We start from the raw sequence: 23,191 nt of genomic DNA, 5'->3' as shown, positions 1-23,191 counted from the left end.
GGGAGCACCTGGCTGTTACACCTCTGCCTCAGATGGGGTGGGGGACACCTGGAGATACTGCCCTGCTTCAACTGGGGGACATCTGGCTGTATTCCCCCACCCCAGAGGGTGAAGCCCTGGAGGGCCAGCCCAGATGGTGCTGGGGCTGCAGTGGGGTGCAGCACGGGGTTGCTCAGCATGTTTGTTCTGGGGTGCAGTGGGATGCATGTTCAGCACATCTGTGGTGGGGTGCAGTGGGGTGCAGTGGGGGGTGTTCAGCGTGTCCGTGACTCAAGCACCACGCGGCACCGCATCCCTGCGTGCTTGCCATCGCCATGGCAACCGCCAGGCAATCAGCGATAATTGTGCACGTTGGCCCGGCAACGGGGCCAAATAAACCCCATCCCTCCTTTCGGGGGGCCGGCGGGGAGCAAGGGGGAGAGAAAAAGAGGTGGTGCAGCTGCTGGTGGCCACCCCTGGCCCTTCAGTGGGATGGGCTGCAGTGGGGGTGCACAGTGGCAGGGCTGCCCTCCCCATGGGTGTCCCATGGCACCCATGTGCCCTGGAAGGCGTCAAGGGACACAGCCAGAAAGCCACTCAGCTCGGCCACCATGGTGTCCCCCACAGTGCCACAGATCTGCCAGGCCATCTCTGTCGGTGACCACACATTGTGAGCACAGGGTTGCCCCAAACCTGGCTGGGTACCACTGACCGTGGCTGCTTGTCCCTGGCCAGCCTGCTCCTGATGTAGCTTGTCCCTGTGCAGATGACAGTACAAAAAGCCTTGTGCCTCTCCACCTGTCCACTGGCTTGGTCCCTGTCACATCCAGGGCTGGCTCTAGTCCCGGGAGCCCTGATGGGGAAAGGGAGCTTGTTTTCCATAGTGCACTCCTGCATCACAGTGACGACATGGCATCAGGGTTTGATTCTCCTTCCCAGTGAAAGGGATTTGGGGGTCCCCTGGGTCTCCGGCAGTGCCTGCAGCCATAGAGACCAGGGTGCAGGGAGGCTGCTCAGTGTGAGAGCTCAGGGAGAGAACTGGCCCCCAGGGAGAGGACCAGGACCAGGACCAGGAGTGGGACACGGCTGGCACTGGTCCTGAGTGGGTGCTGGGATGGGGCGAGCCTCCCCAGCTGAGGGCTGGTGCTGTCTCAGGGGCAGAGAAAGGAGGAAAATATATGCCTTATAACCTGGAAAGCTTTGGGTAAAGTAAAGCTTCCTGGAGGACAGCAGAGCTCCCCAGGTGCAAAGCTCCTCTGGGAGTCAGCAAATATCCCCAGAGGCCAGCAGAGATTCCCAGGGACCGCCAAAGCTCCCCAAGGGCCACCAAAGCTCCTTGGAGACCAGGAGAGGTCCTCAGGGGCTACCAAGGCTTCCCAGGGGCTCCTGAAGCTCCCCAAGTACCGCCAAAGCTCTCTGGGGGCCAGCAGAGCTCCTTGGGTGCCAGCAGAGTCTCAGGGGGGTGCAGGGGTGCCCCGGGCTGTGCAGGTGGCCCCAGTTGGAGGTTCCAGAGGCAGGCGGGGGGCAGGGGGCCAGGGCTGGCTGTGGGAGCCGGGGCGCGGGCAGCAGGGACTGGGGGTGCCGGGGTGCAGCCCCCCCTGCCTCTCACAGGCATCATTTGCAGAACTCGCTGGTTTCTAAAAATGGCACGTCGGTGCCGCGGCTGCTGCTCTTCACGCCCGCTCCCCAGCACCGGCAGCCGCTAAAAACAGCTCGGCGCTGCCTGCTGCCTGCTGCCACCTCTCACCGGGACGGCTGGCACCGGAGACCCCCGCCTCACCCAAACACTGGTTTAGCACAATTCTGCCCATCCCCAGTCCAGCCCCCACCCCGCGGCAGCACCCGCTGTGCCCCCAGATCCCAAACCCGCGGCCGAGGTGCCATTGCGGCGTCACCGGAGCGCCGTGGCCGCGGATCCCCGGGCGGTGCCGGCGGCGGGACCGTGCCCGGGTCTGTCTGTGTGCCCGCAGCCCCGCGAGCGGCCACTCATGTTTTATAGATGGCTCCGATTTTAATAATTAATCCCTGCTAACGACAGCACTTTCCCCAAATAAAACATTTAAAGTGCTGTGTGTGCACGGCGCGCTGCCGGGATGGGACCCTGGCTGCTCTGCCGCAGCCGTGGTGGCTTGGCACAACTTGGCACAGCGTGGCACGGCTCGGCACGGCCGGGCACGGCCTCAGATTCCCACAGCTCAGCCCGATGCTCCACCAACCGTGCCCAGCCACACAGCACCTCAGGGTGCCATCACCCAGTGCCCAGGTGTGGCATTTCTAAGACACCCCCCAGCTGGAGCAGAGGTGCCAGGTGCCATGCAAGGTGCCACCCTGAGAGGTTACCTGCGTGTCCCTGGTGCCATTGGGACGCATTGGGACAGTGGGCACAGTGCCAGCACCAATCCCAGCTAGCAAAGTCAGGCAGCATCAGACAGGGGTGGGCACATGCCAGCCCTTGGCATGGAAGTCTGGGCGCTCGCTCACCTCCTGCAGCGTAATTAGGGCAGGATAAATGTGGATTAGCATGAAATCTGTCATCTCTGCAAGCACATTCATGGGGGGAGGGGAGCAGCCTGAAGCAGGGGCCACCCTCATGCACATCACCACAACCACACCAGACTTGTCAGCTAACAAGCAGTTCACTGTGCCACCCCACTGCTGGCACGGACAGCCTGCTCCCACCAGGTACCCTGCTCCCACTGGGTGCTCCCACAGCTGTCTCCTGTGTCACAGGACAGCAGGCCTGGCAAGCATCTTCCACCCAAACACTGCCCTGGGCACCCACTCTGCTTTGTGCTGAGGAAGGCAATAGCCAGGATGCCAGTCCATCCATCCATCCATCCATCCATCCATCCATGCATTCTCCCATCCCTCCATGCATCCATGCATCCATCCATGCACTCACCCATCCAGTGATCCATCCATCCATCCATCCATCCATCCATCCATCCATCCATCCATCCATCCATCCCTGCATCCTGTGAGCTGCTGGTGCCCCAGTCAGCCACCCTGGCTGCCCCCCAGGCATGCAGCATCCCCCACTACCAGTGCCCAGCACCTCCCATTTCTGATCCAGCCCTAATAACCACACAGTGCCAGGCTCTTCCTGTTGCTACAGCAACTCGGCAGCGAGCCGAAATGGTGCTGTTTGGCTTTGTGTGCAAGGTCAGCACCTGCACTGGAGGTCATGGTCACCCCAGAACCCAGGCCAGTGGAGCAGAGCAGTGGCATCGTGGGGAAACTGAGGCACGGCTGCCCTGACCATGGGATGCTGAGACCCAGCTGCAGTAAAAATGCCCTGGGGCGTGTGGCAGTAGAGCTGTGCAGGTGTGAGGTGCTGGTGGAGATGGACAGCTTGGCTGATGGGAGCTGATGCGGCCCCAGGCTCCAGCACTGCTTAATGAGCAGCCGAGGAGGTTTTATTTAGAGTCAGTGTTGGCGGCAGGGCCCGTGTGGCTGGACATGGAGCAGGAGCCGTGCTGCCCACAGCCACAGACCGTGTGTTTTTCAGCATCCCTTGTCCATCCTGAGCTTGTCTTGAATATCCCCTGCCCGCCCATCCATCCATCCATCCATCCATCCATCCATCCATCCATCCATCCATCCCAGACCCTTGCCCTTGTCCCCGGCCCCAAACTCTGGACCTGCACCCAGGCGAGGGATGACCATCACTGCTTCCCTCCTCTTTTCAGTGTCTTGTTCTAGGTGACTTCTGCCCAAAACTGGGGCAGAAGGGACCTCTTCATCAGGACGAGCTCCTTGCAAATGTGACATCTGCCACCACTTCCACCAAAAGGAACAGAAAGCCAGCTCATAGGGCAGCAAGCATCACAGACCCATGCCCGTGTCTTGGCATGCCCTGGGGCATGAGCTGCACCGTCCCCTGCACAGTCAGTACTGAAGCAATAAAGGTGTCATTAAGTGAAGCTGTAATGAGTTTTGGTCACCACACAGAAGCCCCAAGCTCAGAGCAGTGTGCCCCACTGGACCCTGTGCAGGCAGGCAGGGTGAGGAGCAGTAGATGGGCTGGGTGCCATCGTGTCCTCACTGTGACTGCATGTCCTGGGCACTGTGGTCCCATGCCCTGGGCTCCATGACCGCATGGCTGGGCACCCATGACGCCAAGAGCGTCCTGATCTTATGCCTGGGCACCTATCATCCCAGGAGCATCAAGATCCCATGGGCAATGCAATTCATCATGCCATGATTCCCAGGGTCAGCATGACCCATATGCCAGGGTTGCAGGGGTATCATCACCCCATGCCCAGGAGCATGCTGCTCCTCACATGCCTCGTGCCACACAGCCACCCTGGCCATGGGCTGGATGTGGCTGGGAGCAGGACTTTTAGGAAAAACCTCCCAGACATCCCAAGGTCTGAGGGCCATGCTGGGACACAGGTGCAGAGTGTGGCAGGCACTGGGGGATGGTTCCAGGGTGGCCACAGCAGCACCATTGTGCAGGTGCCCTCCCTTCACTGGCAAAGCAACAGTGGGTGCCCCCTCCTCAGTGTCTCCCACGAGGTAGGTGCCCCAGGAGTGGGTGGGGAGACACCATGCAGGACCACGAGGGTGCTGCCAATCTAGGGCATGGGGCCCTCAAAGACACAGCCCCAGCCAGAGAAAAAATATAATTTGGATTTAATGAGTGATTTGAGGAGTCAGGAGGCTGGAGACTCCATGGGAGCCCTGGGAAGGCCAGGCACCCAACAGCACCTGATGGGTATGGAGCCCCACAGCACCCATCCACTATAGGACTGAGCCCCAGACCCCAGAGCACAGACTCATCACTGTGGGGCTGAGCCTTGCACTCAGCCAGAGCAGGACTGAGCCCCCAGCATCCTGTGGTGTGGGACCAATCCTGGGGAGCAGCCAGCAGGGGCTGGGTGTGAGCCATGGGTGTGCACTCCACAGCACCCAGCTGCCTCCCAGCACCCATCCCATGGGGAGGGTGCCCCACAGCATCTGGCTGCACACTGCATCCCTCCTCAAGGGAGTGTGCCTATGGTATATGGGGGTCTGGGAGACCCCATGGTGCAGGGAATCCCATCAGCATACAGACATTTCGTCCTCCTCTTCCTTCTCTTCTTCCTCCTCCTCACTATGTTTATCCTCATCCTCACTATCAGGCAGCTGCCCCGGGGGAGCAGGGGGAAAGGAGGGATCCCAGTCCAGGGTGATGTAGGTGACAGCCAGGTTGACATAGTGTTCACCATCCAGCGTGGCCAGGACACGCTCCAGCTCAGCCACCAGCCCGGTGAAGGATGGTCTGTCCTCGGGCGCCGGCGCCCAGCAGCTCAGCATCACCCTGTACCTGCACCGACACCCCAGTCAGCACTGGGAGCCCCAGGACACCCCCCTGCCCCCTGCCCACCCCAGCTGCACTCACAGGGTGTCGGGGCAGTGAGAGGGCTGTGGCAGACGCCTGCCCTGCAGCAGGTAGTGGGCCATGTCGTAGGGATCCACCCCGGCATATGGTGACGCCCCACGGGTCAGCAGCTCCCACATGAGCACCCCGAAGGACCACTGCCGAGAGGAGAGCTGCCATGGGCACACAGGTAGGATGGAGATAAGGAATGGGATGGGGAGGGGGGTCATGCCTACCACATCAGACTTTGTGGTGAATTTTTGGGTCTGGAGACTCTCCAGCGCCATCCACTTGACGGGCAGCTTGGCGTGGCGGTGCTGCCGGATGCTGTAGTACTCCTTGCCAAACACGTCCCGCGCCAGCCCAAAGTCAGCCACCTTCACTGTCAGCGTCTCATCCAGCCTGTAGGACACCAGGTCGAGGTGGGAACTCCTGGGCACCCCCAGACTCAGGTGGTTACCCTGTGGTGGAGGTCTGGAGGGCACAGCCACACTTACATGCAGTTCCTGGCTGCCAGATCCCGATGCACAAACTTCTTCTGGGCCAGGTACTCCATGCCCAGGGCCACCTGCAGCCCGAAGCCGATGAGCTCCTTCACTGTGGGGCTCTGTGATATGGGAGCAGTGAGCACAGAGACCTTGGCACCCATCACCATGCACTCCCCTCGGGGGTACTCCCTACCCGCTCCTGGCTGCGGATGAACTGGCGCAGGTCCCCGTGGCGCATGTAGGGCAGGACGACGAGGGGCAGCCCGTGGCGGGGCAGGCACACCCCCAGCAGAGAGAGCACCTGGGGGTGGTGGAAGCTCTTCATGAGGATGCCCTCTCGCAGGAACTCCTCCACCTCCTCCAGGTCGGTGATGCCTGCAGAGAGCTGAGCTGTGGACATTCCGCCGCTGTGCCACGGGAGCACGCACGGGAGGGGAAGGGACTCACGGTGCAGGGACTTGACAGCGCAGTGCAGGTCCCCCAGCAGCGGGTCTGTGTAGGTGCCGTGGTAGACGCTGCCAAAGTGCCCTGCAGGGACAGGTGGCACAAAGCTGGCAGCACACGCATTGGGCAGGTGGCAGCACAGCCAAATTGGGGTGCAGAGTCACCTTTGCCAATGACCTGGTGGCGGTGAGTGACAAGCCGCTCCTCGGGTATGAGGATGTCCTTCACTTCCTCCAGCAGCTCCGGCCGCAGATCTTCCAGGCAGCAGGATGTGGCCCTGAGCAGGGGCACGGGGGATCCGCCGCCTGCTGCACCAGCGCTGCCATTGGCACCGGCACTGGTGATCCGTGTGCGGGGCCCCAGGGGGCCGGGAGTGCCCGCTGTGTTCAGCACTGTGGGACAGGCAAAGGCGGGGTGAGGGCTGGCAGCACCCAGCACCCCGTCACCCACAAGTGACACCCACTTACCCAGCACCTCTCTGTAGTCGACGCCGGGGCGCTGGATGGTGATGGGGGGGTCACTGCGGCTGGGCTGTGCCAGCAGCTCCAGGTTCTCCGTACCTGCAGGCAGCAGTGGGGTGGGTTGGGGGTGGCGTGTCAGGGGTCTGGGGGCATCAGAGTGCCCAGTGAGCACGGCACTCACCCCGCCTCTTCCTCCAGCGCCAGTGGAACAGCACGGCAGCCAGGATGCAGCAGACCAGGAAGGTGACGCCGATGCCCAAAGCCAGGCTGGCGGCCAGGTTCAGCGAGGTGGGGGCGGACAGCACCCAGCCCAGCGCCTCACAGGCTCCGTTCACACAGACCTGGAGGATCAGGGGCTCAGCAGGGATGGGATGGGGCTGACTGAGGTGGATGGTTGCCCACCCGGGGGGTTCCTACCTCCACGGGGGCCCCAGCTTGGGGCAGGCGCTCTTGGGGCAGGCGGCACGTCACCTCGTTCTTCAGCACGTTGGGGTGGCAGTCCCGGCCCCCCACCGTCATGGTGATGTTCATGCAAGTGGCCACGGCATCCAGCCCCAATTGCTGCCCAGACAGAGCACCGTGAGTTCGGGTGTCCTGGCAGTGGGATCCCCTACTCTGGCTCACCCCACTGCTCCACGTACCTTCACCTCGATCTCATCATCGCCGGGCTTGAGGCGGAACCGCCCGCCCTCCTTCTCCAAGGGGTAGAGCTTGGGCCGGGAATAGTAGCGGAGGCGGAACAGCCAGCGCCCGTGGGCACCGTCCAGCAGCACGCTCAGGTTCCCCAGCACCCCCTCCACCTTGCTCTCGATGGGTAAGGCTGGACTGTGGCACAGCAGCCGCTCCGGTGCCAGCGGGCTCTCACACTCCTGCAGGCAGGGAGATGCTGAGCACCGGCTCGGAGTGTGCCCAGGGGATTAGGGTGGGGTGGGGTGGGGTGTGCAGGGCCGGGGGGCGATGGCCCCACACCCCGGTGCTTACTGTAGCTTGGGTAACCACACCACGGGCTTCAAATCGGATCTTGGCGCGATACACAGAGTTCAGGTGCGTGCCGATAATGGTGAGCAGCGAACCCCTACAGTAGGCAGGGATCAGGTTCCCCGGGGTGCACATGGTCCCCAGGGCGCCTGCAGTTCCCAGCACCTCATCCAGCCCGGCCAGAGCAGTGGGAGGACAGGACTGTCCCCTCATCCAGGGAAAGGAGCCCACGCACTCACTCATAGCTGCAGCCAGGGACGACGGCGGATACAGTGGGGTCAGGGCGGTACTGGAAGGGCTCGGGGGCAGGGAACTCCTCCCCGTCGATCCACAGGGCTACCCAGGCTGCGCCCAGGCCACCAGCGGCGGGAGCCGTGCATCGGATTGTGCCGTTGCCCTGCCTGGAGACACGACAGCCGTGTGGGGGGACAGCAGGACTGCAGGGGATCCCCGTGGCCGCGCTGCGCCGGGGACCCTGCCGAGCCAGGGGAGGGCAGGGGTGTACCTGGGCTGCACAGTCAGAGCACACTCGGAGCCATTGACCATCACCCGCCAGCTGCTCCCTGCCGAGAGGTGTGTGCCATGGAGTGAGAGCTGGGTGCCACCCCCCCGGGGGCCAAACGGGGGGTGCAGGGCACTGACGCGGGGATCCTGAGCAGAGATGGGGTCAGTGGGATGGGTGAGTGAGCCAAACCCCCCCAGCCCTGCCAGGGGCACTGCCGGTGTGCAACCATACCACGAAGACGAAGCCGTCGAGGGTGGCGGAGCCGTAGACCCGGAAGCCAGAGGGTCTGGCAGGCTCCTCCACAGTGAGCACCACGTCGGCGGGGCCCCCCACTGCTGCCGGGCCCCCCGGCTCCAGCTCACACACCAGCACATCCACAAACTCCTTGTGGCGCGAGGTGGGCAGGGACCTGTGGGACAGTGATGGGGATCAGCCCCAGGCGGGGGGCAGTGCCAGAGCTCTGTCTGCTGCTGTTCTCTCCCCGCACTGCTGCACACCTGTAGCTCTGGCTCTCCTCCGGCAGCACGGTGCAGTCTCGCCGTCCCACTGCCACTCGGTAAGCAGCGGGGGGGCCGCGGCCAGGGTCGGGGTCCAAGTGGGAGCGGAAGGTCATTCCACAGAGCGTCATCCGCGTCCGACCCCACAGCGGGGCACTCCGGGGATGGAACTGGGGGAGAGACAGTGTCACCCCAAGCCCCCAAAGTCCAGTGGCTGCTGTGGGTCCAGAAATACCCTTCTCTGAGGAACACAACACCCACCCCACAACGTGCCACCCCATCCCAGGGCCTGGGAGGTGTGAGGAGCAGGGGGACAGCAGCGCAGACCTACGTCGGTGAGGACGGGGGGGCAGCTGTCCTGCACCCAGCGGCCGGGGCACTCGTGGCGGCGCCTGCAGCCATCCCTGCACCAGCCGCAGCCCATGAAGCGCTCGGCACGCAGGCAGCGCTGGCACGTGGAGAAGTGGCGACAGCCAGGGCCGGTGACGTTCAGGAGCCACACCTGGGGATGGACGGTGGAGGTGAGGGGACACATGGAGCTCCATGCACATCCTACGCCCCTCAGACCTCCCACTCACCTTGGTGCCAGCTGTGAAGAACAGTGAGTGGCTTTGCAGCCCCATGGCACCTCGCACTGGCCCTGGCTCTCCCAGGGAGAAGTTGGACAAGGTCAGAAGGTAGGAGCTGGAGCGCTGGAGCACCATCTGCACAGGGCAGAGCAGGGGGCTGAGCATACCCCACAGCCTGCCAGGACCTGTCATCCCACCTGACCCCCCCATCCCACCTGGAAGATGCGTCCTTCTGCTGTGCCTAAGTGGGCCACAGTGACGTTTCCCATGGCGGTGACGAAGAGGGAGGTGAGGAGGACCCCTGTCAGCTGCCCGTTGAACAGGTCCACTTTGTGGGAGGCAGCAGGGATGAGCGTGGGCTGATCCCAGCACCTGGTGTTGACCACTGGTGCTGAAAGGTTCACCTGTGGCCAAACAAGGGGTGGGTGACTTGAAGCTGGCCCTGACCACACATGGGTAGGCACCAGCTTGAGCTGTGAGATATTTTGGGGCAGCACCAGATTGTTTAAGCTCCCCTCCAGGCTGGGAAAATTTTGGGGAAAAAACACATCGGCAGGCCCTCCCTCAGTCCCCCCATGTGGCGTCAGATCCTGCCCTCCCCTCTCACCCCATCTGGATATAGTTATTTGTGCTGGCACCACAGCATGTACACTCCAACACCAGCCCTCCCTGACCCCTAGAGCTCAGCAAGGGGCTGGAGTTGAAGAGAGACACCAGGAGCCATGGGGTCCCCTCTGGACACCCCCAGTGCAGAGGGTCTGGGGTCCCCTCTGAGTTTCCCCTGCCACAGTGTGAGTCAGCAGCAGTGAGCTGTCAGCTCTATGCAGGAAGAGGAGGGGATTTGGCTGCACCTTGCTCTGAGCCTGGCTGAGGACACAAAAATTCGTGTCATGTGCTGGGACAAGGGGGCCCTACCAGGGTGTCCACCCATCTGCATCCTGGCCATGCCAGGGCTTGTACCTGGGACACGGTGTTCCTGCCCCGCGGCTGCGGCAGATGGGGAACCCTGGTGAGTAATTACACTTCCGCCTGCGGTTTATTTGCCCTAAAAAGGCGGTGGCTGGGCCTGGGGGACAGGGCAAGAGCAGCCCGCACCTCACACATCCAGTCTGCAAAGCACCGAGGCCCTGTGGCTTTCCCACCCCTGCACACATAAACAACTGGAGAGGATGGCTGGGGTCCAGGGACACTCACCACGGGGGCCCGAGTCGAGGCTCCTGGGGAGGCCACACCAGGAGAGGAACTGGCCCAATGCACGGCATGAGCAGTGTGCCCTTGTGCTGGCACATGTACCAGTGAGGTGGGGGGCTCAACAGGATCCCTGCCTGCATCCAGCCTCCTTGGTTCAGCCAGGGCTGCCGGAACACAGCAGCCCCTGCAGTAGCTGGTGGGTGGCTGCTGGGCTGACTCACACCTGGGTGATGCCACTCTCCCCCTGCCCTACCCCACCCCACCCCACCCCACCATCCGTCCCACTCTACCAGCATTTCCCAGCTCCTGAACTCACTTTCCCACATCCCAGCCCACCCGCAGGGCTCCCGGGCCGGATGCGGTGCAGGGTGGAGCACTCACATTATGCGGGCAGTACTCCACCGGCTGGAAGAAGCTGAGCCCCCGCAGCAGCGGCTGGTGCCCGGTGCCGCAGCACTTCTCCATGCCCTCCTCCATGGCCTGGTTGAGGAGGCGCAGGGGGAAGGCGCAGACGGCCGAGTTCTCCTGCGGCACCCGGCTCTCCGGCCGGCTCTCGGCGAAGGCACCGAAGAGCACCATGTCGGTGTCGTTGATGCCGAGGTCGCGGGCCAGGCGGGCGCCGGGGCGGGCAGCGTGGGCTGCCTGCAGCACATTGTAGGCGATGTCCCTCTCAGCATCCTCCTCCTTGCTGCGCCGGCGCCGGCGCTTGGACTCGAAGCGGCAGTCGAGGACGAGCTCGCGGTAGCGGCGCAGGTTGCTCTCGTGGGCGCTGAGCCGTGCCAGGCGCGTGTGGTACGCCGTGGATCCCGGCCGCTCCGGCTGCACCGTCAGGAAGTACACGTGGTCCCCGTCGGCAAAGGAGTGCACGTAGTGGATGGTGTAGTTGTTGCGGAACTGCGGCAGCACCGTCAGCCACTGGAAGTCATTTGAAAAGCCATCCAAGGTGCCCTTCAGGCGTCGGACAGACACTGACTGCGGGCTGTACTGTGCTGCCACGCTGCTGTTGATGGTGGAGCCGAGGTAGAAGAAGGAGGCGTAGGAGGTGGCCACCACAGTGGCGCTGGTCCCCAGTGGGCTGACCACACAGTCAGGGCAGAATGCAGGGCTGTTGCCCATGGCTGAGTACAGGCAGTGCGTGGCTGTGATGGCCACCTTACCATCCTGCACCTCCAGCTGGTGCTGATAGCACAGCCCATGCTGTGCTGTGCCACAGCTGTACAGCCATGGTTCCAGCGGGTCCAGCAGCAACAGGACATTGTCTGTGTCCTCAGGGCCATCTGTGGTGGCTGGGCACAGTCGACAGATCTCACACTTGGCACTGCCCACGGGGCCGGTGATAAGGACGGAGAGCAGGCGCAGCTCGGGGCTGACCAGCAGGATGCGGTTGCGGACTGCCACAAAGACAGCGACTGGGCCATCAGAGTCGGTGAAGACAGCGACATTTTGAATGGGGCTGCCAGCATTGAGGCTGGGCAGTGTGTAGGGGACGGAGAAGTTCCTGGTGGAGCTGTACGGGATGCGGGGACACTGCCAGGCACCGGCACCCAGCAGGGCCAGAGCGAGCAGCAGCCAGAGGCACACACAGCACAACAGGCCCATGCTGTGCAGTGCCACTGGTGTAGGGTTATCGATGGTGCTCAGCACCCAGCAGGCTCAGAACATATGGAGGATGGGCCACCATTGCATCTGCCAAAAGTAAAAAAAAACGGTTTTAGCCGCTTATTTTAGGTGAGGACCGGGGCACAGCCACAGCCGGGTGTCAGCTGGGGGTGCCAGGGTTCCCAAGGGCCAGATGATGATGGGTAGTGCCGAGGGAGGATCAGTCACACCAAACCTCTTCCGAAATACCATGAGTAGGAGGTGATGCCAAGCTGCCTGTGGCAGAGGAACAAATCCTGCCTTCTGCCACCTACAGACGCTGCCTGTCACCCTGGGGCATCTCTGCCCTGCAATGACCCATTCCGGGGAGTGGGACAGGGAGCCTGCCAGCTCCCGGGAGAGCAACGGGGACTGGGGATCCCTGCGGGACTAGGACAAGGTCCCCGCCAGCTTCCCGGGACGAGAACCCCGAACTACTCCCGGCCTCCACCCCCGGCCCCGCCGCAGCTCACCAGGTCCGGGGTCTCCGCTGGGTCCGGCTGCCCCCGCCCCATCCGTCCGGTCCGGTTCGGTGCGGTCCGAGCGGTGCCGGTCGGCAGGGCGCTCACCTGGGCGCTGCCGTGCCGTGCCGTGCCGTGCCGTGCCGTGCCGGGACAGGGCGGAGCGGAGCGGGGCCGGGAGCAGGCGAGGCGGGCCGGGACAGGGCGGAATGGGCTGGGCGGGTCCTGCCTCCGCACCGCCCGGGGCTCCCCGAGGGCCGGCACCGGCACACGCAGCCCGGGGGCACGGGGGTGTTCGGGACACACGGAGATCGGAGCACCCGGAGGGTGGCTGGGCACTCCCGGCTGGGCACGGTGCCCAAGGGCGATCGGAACGCGGATGCACGGCTGGCACAGTGCCTCGGTCGCCCGCTGCAGGTCCGGGTGGCCGTCGGGGGATCCCCGTGGCTGGGAGGTGGCTGCCAGCAGCATCCTTGGGTACGGGTGGGTTCCTTCATGTCGCTACCCCTTGGCCCCTCGGCCGCAGCCCCCAGCCCCTTAGGGCTGGCTGACACCCCGACCCTTGGAATCGAACTTGCCGCTTCCCCTAAGTTCCCGCGGTGGTACCGCGTTCGCTGCTCGCTTCCAGGCCAACAGGGCAGCCTTGGGGGTGCGCCAGGCTCAGCACCAGAGCGAGGTACTTTTTTCTTCTAGCTGGGAGAAAGGAGCAGGGCTGGGAGAGCCACTGCTTTGCCAGGGGGGCTGTGAGGGTTATTTCTGTTGTGCCCATTCTGTGTCTCATGTCCCTTTCCTCCCTGGCTGCCCGCAGTGGCAGGAGCTGCCAGCACCTCTGGGAGTGACTGCTGTTCGTAGGGATGCGGGAAGGTCCTTTACATCCCGATCCATACATGGATTTGCCCTCCAAGTGCCCTGCTGCCCTCGGACCCTGGGGCCACGAATCCCAGCTCTGCAACGGACCTTTCCTCCTGGCGATCAGGGCTCGGGGAACTTTGGTGCCAGGAGGGGCTGAGCCTGCCGAAAACGCCCTCGCCCTCCCAGGCTCCCGCCCCGTGTTGAGCAAGCCCCGGCAGTTCCGCTGGCTCCGGGCCTTACCCAACAGCCCCTTCCTCCGACTCGGTTTCGACATGAGCTGGCCGTGGCCAGCTCAGCCCGGGGATTTTGCCACTCCCCGTCTCCAGCCAGCACCGCCTCCTGCCAGCACAACCCCGGCAACCTCGCCCCACTCCCAGGCAGCTTCCAGGGCTCCCAGCAGGCGCCCGGGGCTGGACTGCACCGCACCGAAACTTGAAACAAACATCCCTCCACAGCTTGGTCCTCCTCCCACTCCAGTGAATATACAAGAATGCGACAAGACTTAACGTAGGGTCCAGATAATGTTTATGAGCAAAGACAAGCGATTACACTCTGGCAGGAGCATAAATACAGGAGCAGATCCCTGTGCTAGCCCTGCCAGATCCTTCCCAGCTCCATCTGTGCCAGGGTTTCACCCTGATGGCTCTGCCCCTCCTCCAACACCTATTCCAGCACTATTCAGAGAGCCCCAAAACATGGAGTTGGGCCGTTCACAGGTGCTCAGCCCCACACCAGTGCCTGGGGTGGTCAGGGAGGTGCAGGAAGCTCAGTGTAGCTGGCTGGAGGGGCTTGGTTTGGGGGACAGGTGCTCCCGTGCCAAGGAGAAAACCCTCCATGGGCTGGGGAGCACCATGGCCCTGCACCAAGGGGGTCTCTTTGTGCTTGAGCTGCCCCTTTTAGGGTTCACTACCCACAGCCAGAACCATGAGATCACAAGAACCCTGACAAACACCTCAGCACCTCTGGAACTGCTCTGTGTCCCTGTGGTGAGGTGGGCAGGACCCTGCTGTCCCAGCTGGGGCAGGCTGACCCACCCTGCCTGCCAGCATCCCCAGGGACAGATATCCTTTTCACAGCCACAGTGGGAAGGGTCCAGGCTCATACAGATGCCAAGGGGGAAAACCCGCTCTGGGACTGCAGAGGCTCTCTGGCACTCAGGGGGTCCAGATCCCCCAAGGCAGGGAGAGGAGCAGTGTGTGCTCCAGGCCAGCCCTGTCCCTTGACAGGACAGTGTGACCTGTCATCTGCGGGCACAGCAACATAGGGGTCCCCTGAGTGCTGCCACATCTCCCCTGGGGACTCCCACCCTTGGCACAGCCACAGGATGTCAGAGAAGGGAGGTGTCAGGCACAGTGAGCAGGATCCAGGGGCTCTGCTCCCCTCCAGTAACCTGGGGTACCAGCAGCCCCACTCCAGGACCTCCACAACAAGGGATGGAGCTGGGGACTGCAGAGGAAGAGCAGCCCCCCAGCTGGGGTACTGCCCACAGCTGAGAGAAAGTCCTGCTCAGCCCCTTCCCTTTCTCTGTGCACCCCATCTCTAACAACCAGGTTGAACAGTTCCTCAGGTGGGGTTTCCCTGTGCTCTGGGGACCCTGGGAATGGGCTCCCCAGCACAGCGGGGGCTCTCCCAGCTGGCTCCATGCCCTGGGTGATGCCAGATGCCCATCAGTACGTCTGGGGCGTGAGGATGAAGAGTCGGTCTTCCTCCTTGCGGATCCACTTCATGAGCTTGTTGACAGCATTGATGGCGCCAGCCTTGGTCCCCAGGGGACTGTAGCATACGTAGAGCTCAAAGGCATTGGTCACCTGGAGAAGGAACAGGATACATGCTGGGAACAGGACCGTGCCCCACTTGGGGTTGGCACTTCATCATCGCCCCATGGGCTACCAGCAATGGGCAGAGGAGCTCCAGTGCAGGGACATGAAGTGGCAGTAGGGTACTCTAAATGGGTGGCATCTGGTTTGCTCAGAAATGTGAGAACCAAACCCTGGGCTTTGTCCTCACAGTGGGTTTTCTCCACAGCACTGAGCTCACGACAGGACATGGCACAGCCCTTGGTCCTGGAATTCACCAGCTACCACTGCTGTCCCCTGCCTGTCCCTCCATCACACAGGGACAGGCTCACTCCCAAAAGGACCATGCACAGACTGGGGTCCTCCCAGCGGACTACAGAGCTGATGCTCTGTGTGCCCTTTCCCCACCATGCAGGACCAGAAAAGACAGGCTCACCAAACCCCCCCAATGGCCTTACCCACGCCAGGAGGTTCTCGCGGGGGCCTGTGAAATAGATGTTCTTCAGGGGCCGTGAAGAGTTGTGGGCCCGACTGTGCAGGTACTGATAAAGCCCCAAGAGCCTCTCCTTCTCCTCCTCCTGCACGTAGGGAGCCTCAATCTCGGGGCTGCAGGAACACAGCACTCCGTTAACCCCCTGGAGAAGTGGCTTGGCCCACGCCAAATGCCACGGCCTCAGCCCAGTGGTTCCCCAGGGCCTCACCTGGTGAAGAGCCCGGAGCTCTTGGACTTGTAGATGAAGTGCCGGAGGTCAGGGATGCCCACCTGGGCCACGCTGTAGAAGGGGGTGCGCAGGGCCTCCTGCAGAGCGTGGTGCACCCCCCGCCGCCGCAGGCGCTCCTGGAAGCGCCGCTTGCAGTCGGACACGGTGAAGAAGTCCTCACGGTCAGTGGAGACCAGCAGCAGGCACAGGTCCATCTCCTGCTCCAGGTAGGAGATGTGGGCATGGAAGAAACCACTGGAGTTGAACTTAGGGAGGCAAATAGGAGTCCAGGCTTCACCCTCCCGGAAAGAGGAAGAAGAGCTGATGAGGTTGAAGAGCAGATGGAGGTCAATAGGGTGAAGGAACTGATCCTTCTTCCTCACGAGAGATACCAGCTGGTTCCCAGACAGCAGAATGGAGAAGACCAGGCTCTTGGCCTTGGCCTGCTGCAGGCTGCTGCTGACAGCGTCCCGAACGCTGGCGGCCAGGGGCAGGCAGCGCACGGCGCCCATCAGGAAACTGGGGTCGTGGGCCATCAGGTCCAGCAGGTTGTCGGTGATGCGCTCGGAGCCAGCCAGGAGCCGGCGCAGGTCATAGTTCTGCTTCTGCTGGAAGATGTGGTTGAGCTGGGTCCAGGTGAGCAGGCTCAGAATCTGGTAGTAGATGTAGAGTAGCTCATGGGCAATCTCCTGCTCAGACTGCCGGGTGCGTGCCACTGCCACCAGCACCAGCGGGCTCCTCCGCACAAAGACAACCTTGTAGCCATCTGCTTGGGAGGGAGTCCCCAGGGGTCCGGGGACAGACCTGTGAGCCTGGCTCCCCAGGGCAACAACCAGGCTGCTGCCTCTCCCCCCAGCAACCCATCTGCCCCTGGGGACAGCTGACATGGCCCACGGTGGCAGGTGCATGGATGGGCAGGCCGGGACACCCCCATCCCATTCCCCCCCACCAGGTGGTACCTGCGTGGATGGACCGGATGGCGTTTTTCTCGGCCTCCAGGAAGGACACCAGGGCCATCATGACGCCCATGGTGCTGGACAAGGCCTCCTCAGAGCCATAGCGGGAGTACACGGGCTTGCCCGCCTCGCTCAGCACGAAGACGTGCTTCCTGTGCAAGCGCCAGGCATCCATGGTCACGTCCTCCTCCTCCTTCCCCGACAGCACTGAGTCGCGGCGGGCAGTCTGCGGGGATGGCTCCAGCTTCCCCTCCTTGCCCGGCCTCATCTCCTCCTCCAGGTCGAGGGCCATGCCCGTAAGCTGCGTGCTCAGCTCACTGAAGTCCTTGCTGATCTGCTCCATGCTGCTCTGCTTGGCTGGCTCCCCCCGTCTCTCCTCTGGGCTCCGTGCCGCAGCCGCCCCATCCTCAGGACTGGTCAGGTCCTCGTAGGAGCGGGTGTGCACAAACATGGCTCCCTCCTGGCCTGCCCCTGGGAACAACGGGCCATGCAGCATCCCTCCACGTGTCCCCCGTGCTGGGGGAAGGATGCAAAGGGGACCTGCCTCCTCTCCCCATCCTACAGCACCCTGTGGATGCAGGTCCTGCTGGTGGGGAGTCATGAGTGGACCCATCTCCCCCTACCTGCAGGGCTGTGGAGGTCCCAGCCTGCATGAGGAGCTGTTCTTTCCCCCCTTGGTGAGCTGTGGTCCATACCTGGCTCCGTGCCCTGTGCCAGCCCTGGAGTGGGGCTCTCGGATCTCTCCGTGTGCTGCCCATCTCCCGGCGCCAAGGACCCATTGGATACTTCCCAGCTTTTCTTCTTGTGAACATCTGCAGCCATTCCTCGGGGCAAGGACCTGCACGTGACCCACAGTGTCACCCCTGCATCCCCTCACTTTCAAAGCAGGCCCTGAAATGCTCTGCTCTCCAGCAGGGCCAGGCCAGCACCCATGGCCCAATCCCGCTGGCTCAGCACTGAGCCCTGGTGAGATGTCAGGAAAGCTGCTCTAATCCAGCAGGATTTCCTCTCTCACGCAGCCCCAGCTCTTTCCAGTCCCCTGCCGACGCCACCTTTCATCCAGGCTTGGCCCCGATTTCCCCCAGGAAAGCTACTCAGCCTCTCCCTCTCTGTGCAGCGAGGGGGGAAGGGACACGGCCCTGGATGGGGCTTGTCCCACACACCGGAGATCCCAGAGGCCTCATGTTTGCAAAGGGAGGGGTTTACGACCGTCCTTGGACCGGGTTAGGTGGCTGTGATGGGGACGAGGCTGGTGACACTCCTCCTGAGTTGGCACATATGGCGTCACCCCAGGAGCTGGGTGACCTCTCCAGCAGAGGCCATGCCTCCAGCCCGCTCCTTCCTCCCTTCCCTGGGGAAAAACCAGCCCAAAAGTAAGCACAAGAAAAAGCAACAGGAGGCAGGCAGGCTGGCTAGGAGCCTGTGCCTCTGAACTCGGCTGCTAGGGAAGTTCAAGGAGCCCAGACTCTGCTCTGGGCCCCGGCACACTTTCTGTTCCCAAACCCAATCACAACAAATGCTGCACCTAGGGGAGCCATACCAGCCCCCCCAAAGTCCTGTGACAGCCCTGAAGGGTACCACGGAGTGGATTAGCGCCCTGTCCTTACCTGGGGGAGTTCATGCAGCCCCCACCTCCAAACTGTGACAGCTCTGGAGGGGTTGAGGAACTGGTCAAAGCTGCATCCTCCACCGGGGAGCTAAATCCTTACCCCACAAAACCCTGTGACAGCTCTCCGGAGAGTACTGGGGAACAGATAAAGGCTCTGTCCTCATCTGGGGGAGCCTGGGAGAGCCCCGGAGAGATTACTGGGGTCCCGTCTGCATCTGGGGGAGCCGGACACCCCACTAAAATCCTGTGACAGCCCTAGACGGTGCTGGGCAGTGCATCAGGGCCCGATCCTCACCTTTCCTCCTCACCCCGCTGACCTTCCCGTGGGCGAGACTCACCCTAGAATCACCCCTGGCCCAGCACGGGCCCACCCCGACCCTTCCCCCTTCAGCGCAGAGGTGTCACCGCTCCTGCAGCCCCGACAGGACCCAGGCCCAGGACCCCCCTTCAGGACACCGCGCAGGGACCCACCTCCGCGGCTCCTCCCGGGGCCGCCCTGCAGCCCCCTGGGCACGGCCTAGGTGGGTCGGAGAAGGGGTCGGAGCCGGCGGCGGGCGGTCACCTCCCGCCCTACCCCCGGTCCCGGCCCCGACCGCGGCGACACCCCCGCCATCGCGGCGACCCGCCACGGGCCATCATGGGAGTTGTAGGCGGTGCGCTCCAAGGGGGATCATAGGAGTTGTAGTCCGTGAGCCGCAAGGACACGCCTGAGAAGGGGCGGCAGGGATGGTGCGATAGAAACTACAGTTCCTAGCAGCCCCTGGGTGCCCGCGGGGAGGAGGGAGCCGGAAGTTCCGGGTTCTCGCCGTGGCGGCCGTGGGGCCTGTGTGAGGCGGGAGCGGCGGAGCAGGAGGAGGAAGAAGAGGAGGAGGTGATGAGGGTCTCCTGGGAAATAAAGGGGATCGTCTGGGGTAAAGGGGATTTCTCTCAGTGGGGTGGGAGCGGTGAGGAGTGTCCCGAGGGGTTCCCGGGGTAGAGGAGGCGAGGCTGCGGAGTCCATGAGGATGGGAGGGTGTCTGTTTTGGGGTCACCCGTGGTGCAGGAATCGAGGGAGGCTGGGGGCGGCCCGCTGCTGGGCGTGAGGCAGTAGGTCCTGGCGCTGTGGGCCCGCAGCTGCCTGTCAGGACTCGGTGTCTTCATCAGCACCCTACGGCCCAGTGGGATGTGTGTTGTGGGGTTGGGATGCTCGGCCCCTTCATCAGAATACAATATCCCACATGGCAGTGTTGGGGCCTGCCACATGTGTATCATTGTCAGCAGTTGTGGTGTTTCTGGGTATCTCAGTGTTGTTCTGAGGCCCTGATCAAGATTAGGGCCTTTTTAGCACCAGGTCATACGTGTGCATCTCGGAATGCTTGTGGTTGTAATAGGAATGGACCAAAGTGGACTGGATTCGTGCTGGGATGCAGAGGGATCTGATGGGAGCTGTGTGTTAGCAGATGTAATCCCAAGTGATGGGCTAAATGGGATTTTGGGCTGTAAGTAAAGGCTTAGGTGGAAGCAGGATGTGGTCTGGCACTGGTGGAGGCCAGGTAAGGCAGTGATCAGGAACGACTGGGAGCGATAACAGTGACCTTCCACGCTCTGTTTTTTAAAACAACTGGCACCTCAAGAGGCTGATGTTGCTGCTGCTGTGTGGTGTTACTTTTGGCAATGCTGCTGAAGGTGGAATCTACTTTCCTATCCTGGCAGGGTGTTGGTGGTGTGAGAGTCTTTCCCAACATTCACTGATTGGTGGGGTGTGTGTTAGAAATTCACCTGATTGTCTCTAGTGCTTGTTTTTAGAAACATCATGCAGATGAAAAGTATGCACATCCCTTTTTAAAAAAATAAGTTAAAATCCTCCAGCCTGACCCCCATGAGAACCAAAATGGTTCCCTCTCCTTTCACTTTCACATGTTGGTGACATGTTTTTGATATTTCTTCTGAATTTGGGGTCTCCAGCTTTAACACTAAATGTAACTGGATTTCTTGGCTACTTGCAGTTTCTGTAGCTTTGAGGAATAGTTTTCTCTTGTACTTCCTGCAGTACTTGGATTTCACAGAGGCCTTTTCCTTTCTTCTGCCTTTACTGGGTACAGAAAACTTTACTACAGAAAGCCACAAAAACTATACTAGCTACAGAAAGTTGTTCCACAGCAAACTTCTTCCTCTGTTCTCGTGTGTAGTTCTGTGTTTGATTTCCTCGTGCTCTATAAATACCAAGTCTTGGCAAAATTTGTTTGGAGAGAAGCTCTGAATATCAGATTATTTTACTGCAAATAGCACCCAGTCTGTCACCAATTACCCTTCTCTCCCCCATATTTGGAAAAAAAGTGCGAAGTGTGGTGTAAATTGGTGAGGAGACACTTGAGAGCTGTGCTGGCGTTTCCCACTCAGCCCCTTGACAGATGTCTTTATTAAGTCCTCAAGAAGACCAGTTGTTTAGTCTGGCTCAGCTGCACAATGATCAAAGCCATTATTTTACCATAGCAGGATATAAATTGGAATAAGAGATTCAAGAGTTTGCTGTCAGGCTTGCCACGTGCAGTTTGGGGAGCGGAGTCAGGAACCTCCCCAGAGCTGTCTGGGGAAGCACTGGGAAGACAGGGGCACGGTCATGAGGAAATCATCTGGTGTAATTGCCAGGGAGCATCTGGAGCTCCACCAGTCTCTCCTGGGAGGGCTGTGTGACCAGCAGTCATTGGAGGAACTAAAACCACAAAAGAGCTTCTCCTTGTTTAATTGTGTCTTCTGTATCTTTGGTGGAGCTGAGGCTTTGCCACCAGGAAGTAGAGCCAGCTGGGACAGGAGTAGGGAAAGATGATGCATATCTGCCTCCTGAATGTTCAGGGTAATTGTAACAGCTCATTATTGTCCTAGAGAGCTGTTGGTCTGGGCTGTGCAATTGACTGGACTATTTCCATCTCCTCAAACACTTGGTTGTGACCAGAGTATGCCAAACTAATGGATGCACGGTTCCAAGCATGCAGGTGGCTTTTTGCCATGGTTTGCTGTTGGCCTGCGGTGTCTTTGGCAAGCAGCCTCGCTCACACTGACCTGTCTCCCAGCATTTACCTGCGAGCTGGAAGGTGGGAGCTGAGCTGGCAGATACCTGCCCGTGGCAGAAGGGTGAATCCTCACGATGTCTCATCATGGTGTGCTTTTTTTGGAGCACTTGTAGCAGGGTGTACCTTCAGGAGGTTTTGGCGTCAGTGGAAGCCAGGCTACGACCCTCCTGTCCCTGTCCTGCAGTTTGCTGTCACCTTGGTTTGTGGGGTTGTGTGGTAGTGTATCACTGAAATGACCTGGGTTAAATATAACTCTCTTCTGAGGGTCATGCCTGGTACAGACCCAGAAAAGCACAAGCTGGCACAACTTCCATCCGGTGCTCTGCCAAAGGCGGAGGCAGGGAGCGAATCAGGCTGAGTGGGGGCTGTTGGAGCCAGTGCTGCTCCCTGTGTTATTGAACCATGACCTCGCACTCCTGAGCTTGCTGCATGGCTCAGCGGGTCTGTGCCAGGCCTGAGAGCTGTCCAGTGGGATTTTTTTCCTTATCTGATAATTTGAGTATTACTGTCTAAACAGTTCCCAGCTGGCAGGGGATTTTATTTTTATTTTTTTTAACCGTCAGTAAGGTTGTTGACTTAAGAAGAACTGGAGTGGGGAAGGGAAATCCAGAAGGGAAGAACAAGAAATGCGAGGTCTGCAGGCTGCAGAAGGTCTCAGATGAAAGGACTGGCTGATGACAGGAATCATATCCCTTTGCCTGCCCTTGCTATGAAGGGAGTGCAGTCTGGGTTCTCTTAGAAAGAGAACTTTTCCTCCTAGAAAGATGGAGGAAATCCATAGGACCAGGGCACTTATTTATGAAGAGCCATGTAAAATGTCAGCAGACTGGTACTCTCAGGCTTGAGTGGCCAACAGAATGAACCTGTTTTTTTGGAAGTGGCATTGAGGTGGATGGATCAGTGGTGGTTCCACAGGTTGCCTTCCTCAGTCTCTGCATGCTTGGTTTCTGCCCGAACCTGCTGTCCCTGGCTCCCACCTGAGCCTTCCCTGGTGGGTAGTGGACCCTGGCAAGAGCATGGACTCTCTCTTGGCACAGCAGCTCCTTGGCACAGACAGCTGCCAGCAGCAGCATCCGGGATCGCTCCCTGGTGGAAGGTCTGTCATAACCTGCTCTGCTGATCTGCCTCCGCTGTGGCATCGCTGACCTTTGGAAGGGAGAACAAACAGGACTTTGTGTGCCTTTCTTTGACAAGAGCTGCTCCAGCCAGGCCTGGCAGTGACTGTCTGTACTGTCCTCTGCCCCCTCAACCACTGGAGTTAAATAATCCTGCTTTGGAACAGTGTGTAAGCACCAGTTCTCCAGCCTTGGTCTGGTGACATGACAGCCCTCCTGCACCACTGCAGCTGGGTTGGCCAGGGCATCAGGTTGCCTTCTCCCTCAGTTTTCTCCATGCTCTGCTGCAGCCTTTTGTTTTTGTTTTGGAAAGACAGAAGTACTTCCTGTTTCAAGTCTTGGCTTTGGTTATCACCAGGAAATCCTCACCTTCTCCACTGGTGGGAGGAAGTGGATGAAATTTTAGATTTCTGTTGAGGCAAGTGATACTTGCGTCACTCTGCTTGATGAGGGCAGTGTTGGAGAACAGTGCTTGTCATGATTTATTGGCAAAACCTCCTCTGTTATCTACATGCTTCTGAGGGCAGAGGATCCATGGT

General features: G+C 60.9%; 3 protein-coding genes across 7 annotated transcripts in view; 1 reads left to right on the top strand and 2 right to left on the bottom strand.

The window, feature by feature from the left end:
- Nucleotides 1-4,597: 4,597 nt before the first annotated feature.
- On the bottom strand, nucleotides 4,598-13,862 carry MST1R (macrophage stimulating 1 receptor). Its single transcript, XM_056501599.1, has 21 exons — nucleotides 12,586-13,862; nucleotides 10,856-12,160; nucleotides 9,499-9,687; nucleotides 9,293-9,418; nucleotides 9,046-9,216; nucleotides 8,715-8,884; nucleotides 8,449-8,626; nucleotides 8,218-8,363; nucleotides 7,952-8,113; nucleotides 7,716-7,809; nucleotides 7,376-7,603; nucleotides 7,152-7,295; nucleotides 6,916-7,075; nucleotides 6,741-6,833; nucleotides 6,438-6,665; nucleotides 6,277-6,357; nucleotides 6,023-6,204; nucleotides 5,839-5,948; nucleotides 5,578-5,743; nucleotides 5,363-5,499; nucleotides 4,598-5,287 (listed from the first exon to the last, which is right to left on the bottom strand). The coding sequence occupies exons 2-21, from the start codon at nucleotides 12,071-12,073 to the stop codon at nucleotides 5,023-5,025; spliced, it is 4,248 nt and encodes a 1,415-aa protein (XP_056357574.1). The 5' UTR covers nucleotides 12,074-12,160; nucleotides 12,586-13,862; the 3' UTR covers nucleotides 4,598-5,022.
- A 71-nt stretch (nucleotides 13,863-13,933) lies between these two features.
- On the bottom strand, nucleotides 13,934-19,141 carry MON1A (MON1 homolog A, secretory trafficking associated). 2 transcript variants are annotated; one of them, XM_056501600.1, is made up of 6 exons: nucleotides 18,959-19,141; nucleotides 17,574-17,716; nucleotides 16,882-17,349; nucleotides 15,923-16,688; nucleotides 15,680-15,827; nucleotides 13,934-15,233 (listed from the first exon to the last, which is right to left on the bottom strand). In XM_056501600.1, exons 2-6 carry the CDS (start codon nucleotides 17,698-17,700, stop codon nucleotides 15,093-15,095), a joined length of 1,650 nt encoding a protein of 549 aa, XP_056357575.1. In that variant the 5' UTR covers nucleotides 17,701-17,716; nucleotides 18,959-19,141; the 3' UTR covers nucleotides 13,934-15,092. The 2 variants fall into 2 exon arrangements, with proteins under 2 accessions (XP_056357575.1, XP_056357576.1); XM_056501601.1 differs by having other exon boundaries at nucleotides 17,574-17,702.
- A 133-nt stretch (nucleotides 19,142-19,274) lies between these two features.
- The window catches only part of RBM6 (RNA binding motif protein 6), a 58,170-nt gene continuing 54,253 nt past the window's right edge, over nucleotides 19,275-23,191 (top strand). For 2 of the 4 annotated variants that reach the window (XM_056501578.1, XM_056501577.1), the window contains exon 1: nucleotides 19,275-19,358. The gene's annotated coding sequence lies outside the window, so the exon portion shown is untranslated. The remainder of the gene's footprint in view (nucleotides 19,359-23,191) is intronic. The other 2 variants (XM_056501576.1, XM_056501579.1) reach the window with 2 other exon arrangements.

This window comes from Oenanthe melanoleuca, chromosome 12, assembly GCF_029582105.1.
Source record: "Oenanthe melanoleuca isolate GR-GAL-2019-014 chromosome 12, OMel1.0, whole genome shotgun sequence".
Taxonomy (NCBI): domain Eukaryota; kingdom Metazoa; phylum Chordata; class Aves; order Passeriformes; family Muscicapidae; genus Oenanthe; species Oenanthe melanoleuca.
Note: the sequence above shows the minus strand (reverse complement) of the source record. Positions and strands in the feature narration are given on the sequence as shown.